This window comes from Loa loa (assembly GCF_000183805.2).
Source record: "Loa loa unplaced genomic scaffold supercont3.10, whole genome shotgun sequence".
NCBI lineage: Eukaryota > Metazoa > Nematoda > Chromadorea > Rhabditida > Onchocercidae > Loa > Loa loa.
This window is the reverse complement of record NW_018108190.1, coordinates 218,578-224,016: the sequence shown is the minus strand read 5'-3', so window position 1 is coordinate 224,016 and position 5,439 is coordinate 218,578. Positions and strand designations below refer to the sequence as shown.

Here is a 5,439-nt window from a genome sequence, read left to right as displayed (position 1 = left end):
ATATATATATATATATATATTATAACTTTATCCGTTTCCTGCCTTTTCATATGCAACCAACGCCACCAGCAATCAACTTGCGCTTCATGCTTGCAGTGACCTATTATCTATCGTCTGATCTTATCATTCATTTCCACCCCACAGCATGAATTACTTGCTGCAAACATATCTTACCATCTATATAGAAAGAGTCTTATCACTTTGAAATACATCACTGTTATCGAATACTGGATGGAACTGTTTTTTGAAATCACTGTTAACCGTTTACTGAACAGCTAAATCATATTATTACTCGAAATTATTCTTTTGCTCAGTTCAAGAGAATTTAATTTCTTTTAAGTGAATAAAGTAACCACTTGATATCATTAGCAACTGACAGCCATCTTTTAATTTTCTTTTATTTTTCTTTTCGAAATAGAAATATTTGAAATACTACATAAAAAAAAGGTACAACCGCCATAGCTAAACTCTGCTTCTACAATTATTATCTATCCTATCCATGATTTTCATACATTTATAAGTACTGTTATGTTGAATTTCTCTAGCAAGTGTACATAACTTTTCTTTTTATTCAATACTTAAAGTCGGAAATTAAATACGGACATTAAAGCATCAATTCAAAAATTTGCTTTTCACTTCCGTGATTTTTTTTACATACCAAGTGACTTTCAAGAAATGCAGCGAACAATGCCATCGACTAAGCAGTCAAAGAAATAGTATTTCTACATGGTCAGGATAACAGATGTCTGTTATATGAGTAGATATGAGTAGGCTTAATGCAACAGGGTCTGGGTAGAAACATTAAACGACCCCGTTTGCATTATATTTTTCGTGAAATCGAAATGAATTACTAAAAATCAAGCAATGCCTACAAAAATACAACACAGACTTCTTCAGAAATAAGTAAATCTTTTCAGATGAACACCGATGTGACCAGTCGTCTTCCGCTATATCAGCGGACTGCGGAACCGGTTTGGGGTCGTAGTGGATATGATTTTCATCGTTCACCTCCCCCGTTGCAAGGTGCTACCGTACCGCCATATTCCACTGCTGTTATTCATTCTGCTGTTAAACCACCTACTGAATCTGATATTTACAGGTACATATAAATATATTTACATGCATATGGCTACTGCCATGAAACCTGACGTGATTACGAATTGCAATTTAAAAGTAAATAATATTTAAGTAAAATAGCAAGCTTATCGCGGAAATCGTTGCTAAATCGTCGAGATGATGATATATTCATATAATTGTGGGTTGAAATCAAGCGATACTGCGATACTATGAGTCTAACCATCAGATAGATTTGATTAACGATCGATACATTAACATTTTTTTTTATTGGATAACCAAAAAACAAACAATAGAAGATAGTTGCTTGTGAGAGCTATATTAATTATCCCTATCGATGAAACTTCTAATTTCATACTAAATTGTGGAACTGAAAAAAGGCAGAACTTCCGATAGACTGCGTTTTTTCTTAGTAATTGTTATACTTCAGTTGTTAAAATTCTATAACTGCTACTACTAATTTTGATAAATTGAAGTATGGAACAGATCTTTAGGGTTGGCGTTTATGGCTGGCGAAAGCGATGCTTGTATTGTTTCATCTGCGCGCTTACTGTTGCTGTCCTATTGAATTTAGCATTGACTGTATGGATTATGTCTGTTCTCGACATTTCTACAGTACGTTCTATTTTCACATTGTATATATTATTCCTTTATCTGTCCTCAAATCTGTCAGGAAGGATGCAGTTCTTTATTCGCGAGTTATAGGAAGTAAGACAATCAACTCATAGTTAATCATCAGAAATATAGATATTTATTTTATGAGCCAAGCTAAACAAAAGTGGACAGATGTTATTTTTGCTTTACCTGACACTTTGTATTTACAATATTATTTTCACCCATTCACAACATACCATTCTCCTCATATGATAGACTGGAATGGGTACAATGAGGATTGAAGATGACAGTATTCGAGTTATGGGCGAAGCGCAGTTTGATCTTCCTGTTCATTTTGCAGAGCTTTCCACTGCAGATGTAAGTTGAAAATCCTTTTGTTTTACTTTCCGAATAGCAAACTAAGAGCTCATTACTAATTCAAATCTTTTTTTTAAAACTCATATTAGATCCGTAATCCAGAATTCAACGGCTTCATTATGGAATTAAGCATTCAACAGACTTATAGAATGAAGCGTTGACAATCGATTCGTACCGCGGTGTCTTCATAAAAGCTCGAAATATGTCTGGATATCAAACTGCTATGCTAAATATGTTTCAAGATGGACGTATGGAAGCAGTGTGCGATCGTTTTGAAATTTACGATAATTCTCGAAAATTGCTATTTTTTGCTGAATCCAACGAAATTGGCCTCAAACTTGAAAATCTTCGGATACTTGGTACGCACCTACGTAGTTTTCAAGTTGAATTCGAGATTCTTTTCAAAAGGAAACGCTTCATTCATTTATTGCTTGAAAAAGGCCCAACTGGTTGATTTGAAAATGCCAAGTTCAATTTACTGGAAAAAAGAATTGAAAATAATGAAATTTAACAGAATTTCAGATGACGGTGGAAGTGTTTTCGAAGGAGCTATACAAACAGCACTCATTCGTCCGGAATCTGACAGTCCTCTAAGGTTTGCTTATTAACAGTTTAGATATTATAAACTAGCCTAGTTGAATTTCTTGATTCAGATTCAGCAAAGCTATTTAATGGAATCAGAAAGAACAGAATGGTGCAGCAAGTTTTCTATTTAACTTTGAAGCGATGATAGTGTCGCCGTATTGATGCAAGGCATCACACAATAAGGTTGAATCTTACAAAACGGAACTTTCAACTGCAGCTGGAAGGAAGCATTAACTAAGAAACTAATAACTGAACTAATAAAGTGATGATTACAGCAATCCATTTACTATGTTCAAGATGAAAATTTTAGCCTGGAATCACCAACTAGAAGTCTGTACCTAGAAGCAGGTCAAGATATTGAGATTATTAGTGCAGCCGGAGAAATTCAACTGTCATCTCTTCTTGATATCACTATAAATTCTAAACAGGTCAGTTCATTTTAATAATCAAGCACTCACGAGAATCATTTCCACCAGTTACTTTTCCATAAATTGTTTCCACAGCTGTGATCAGCAGTTTCCGCACAGCAGTATTTTCATTTCTTCATGATATGAGAAGTTTGCAGGGTGAAGTTCGTCTTGAATCAAATAGTATAGTCATGTCTGGATTACCGAGAAGTGAAGCTCGAGGGAGTGCCCAGTATCAATTATGCATGTGCCAAAATGGATTACTGTTTATGGCGGTGGTTGGGGCTGATTGTCGAGCAGATCGAGGCATTTGCAGTTAACAACTCTGATAAAATTCGCCTAGAGTTAAAGTCTGTCTTGAATCAATTGCTCAACCATTCTATTCATGTGTACATTCCGATGTACTCATTGTACTTACACTTTTGTAACTCTTACTGATAACCTCTTTGTACGATGACGATAAAGCAAGGGTTGAAATTGTTAATTATAAAAAGAAATACACGAAAACGCCTGCCTGCACATCATGTAGTGCTCTAAGAGAGGACATTATTCTTCAGATCTTCTCATATTGCGGGATTCAGGTCAAGGAACAATAACGTACCTCCTCCTATTACCTGATGAGAACTGCAGGAAGAATCATACCAAAATGAGAGATGTGAGGGTATATTGTTCAGGGAACTTCAACTTTTCCCCGCCATGGTTATCATCTGGAATGATATCATGATATCAGTAAGCTGTTCTGCTACACGTTGTCGACGTGGAAGGTGGGAGGGTATTGTTTTACTAGTGAACATGAATTTAGGACAACATGCTCAGTGCTCATATTATGTGACGGAATTAGCCGATTCACTTAGCGTCCATAAGTGCAAGAAGTAGTGAATGTATTGCAGGATGGAAAGCCCCCGTATACAGCCCTTAAACAAGCAAAATATTGTCGTAGGAAAGTATGTTCTTCTTTTGATTCGATGTATCCGTTCACAGCAATCACCTTCATTTTCATTCGCATCTGGAAAAGCCAATGAACATGGAGTACCCGTTCTTGTCACCTACATATACCAACCAGGCAGTTTTCTACCCACTTCATCGTTTTAACTGGAACAAGAATTTCATAAATCATCATGGTTTTAAAGCATTACTTACTCTTTTAGTGTCATATTTCATAAATTCTGAATGAATTAATAATCATTTATTGCAGATCGGCATAATTTGGCACAACGAAAATTCCTTTTAGAAGGACTGAATTGCTTAGAAAATAATCTATCGCGTTTGCATGCACCTTTGTTGGTTATAAAGGCGAACAATAATCAAGAAGCCACAAAAATTGTTTTGAAACTGTCAGATGCAGCCTGCGAAGTGATTACAGATGCTGCTTATTTACGCGAGGATCGCAGATTAGATGAAAATCTTAACGACAAGCTTATAATGAAATGTCGCAGATTCACAAAAGTTGAAGGAAATGTCACTATACCCGTTACAGTTAATATTTACTTTACATTACCATATTCAGACGTTTTGTCATCAATCTTTTCTTTGTAATGACTCTGTTCAAGACATCATTGCAACTAAATTCTGTTTTGTCTCAGTTTCGCAATAAACTGATATTTTTCTGCGGAAAACTAAGAAAATATCAAGTTCCTCCAATCCTATAAAATTGGTTGGAAGTAGATTGAGTATTAATGATTCTACAACGTAAGTGAGGTTTCAGGTCTTATGCAGTAAGCCAGCTTATAATGCTAATACAATTCGGAAAGTGGCGTGGCATTTCCTTGATGATTTTCTCCTTGAAAAATGGAATGTTACTCCAAAAATTCACTGTAAATCATGGAAAAGGTGCATTATATATATATATATATATATGCTTGCTGGTATTTTTTTTTATAAGGTGTTACTAGAATATGAGTTTTTTTACTCGATTGTTGTTAGATAAAAACAAGAAATAATATAATTGATAACCTTTGCTCTGTTATGCATTACAAGGCAGTGGAAATTTTCTTTCATACTAGCTGATAATTAATGATCAGAAGAAAATTAGGGAACGTGCACTGGTCAAGGATTAAGATATTAGAATTAAAGTATTACTATTTTTGCATGCTCTGCTGATATTTCAGTATAGTAGTGCTCTGATTGATTTTTCGCACATTAAGTCTTGGATGATCAACTTTTAATTGTCAGGAGAGTTAGAGAGTTGTAAGGATAATCTGGAATCGAGCTATTATTTTCAAAGATAGAAATTGCAAGAGAGGTAAACTAGCATGTTTTGTCTTTGCTTGCAAGGCATCTTCAAAAAATTATCACTACTGTTTGTATATAGTAATTAAGTCTTACTGAACTGAAACAGGACTGGATTATTAACATTCACCAAACAGAAGTGACTTCTTTAGCTGTCACGCTGGTAATGCTT

General features: G+C 35.0%; 2 protein-coding genes across 2 annotated transcripts in view; both read left to right on the top strand.

Annotated features, from left to right (window-relative positions):
- Window positions 1–3,410, top strand: part of LOAG_12266 (hypothetical protein) — a 4,524-nt gene extending 1,114 nt beyond the window's left edge. The window contains exons 2-8 of the mRNA XM_020448510.1: window positions 918–1,099; window positions 1,569–1,689; window positions 1,945–2,046; window positions 2,195–2,405; window positions 2,569–2,641; window positions 2,942–3,059; window positions 3,197–3,410. Coding sequence (XP_020301353.1) covers window positions 918–1,099; window positions 1,569–1,689; window positions 1,945–2,046; window positions 2,195–2,405; window positions 2,569–2,641; window positions 2,942–3,059; window positions 3,197–3,358 — 969 coding nt within the window. The 3' untranslated portion in view covers window positions 3,359–3,410. The remainder of the gene's footprint in view (window positions 1–917; window positions 1,100–1,568; window positions 1,690–1,944; window positions 2,047–2,194; window positions 2,406–2,568; window positions 2,642–2,941; window positions 3,060–3,196) is intronic.
- Window positions 3,411–3,832: 422 nt separating this feature from the next.
- LOAG_16614 (photolyase) overlaps window positions 3,833–5,439 on the top strand; it is a 4,169-nt gene continuing 2,562 nt past the window's right edge. Inside the window, exons 1-3 of the mRNA XM_020449266.1 lie at window positions 3,833–4,101; window positions 4,234–4,514; window positions 4,744–4,868. Coding sequence (XP_020307232.1) covers window positions 3,918–4,101; window positions 4,234–4,514; window positions 4,744–4,868 — 590 coding nt within the window. The 5' untranslated portion in view covers window positions 3,833–3,917. The remainder of the gene's footprint in view (window positions 4,102–4,233; window positions 4,515–4,743; window positions 4,869–5,439) is intronic.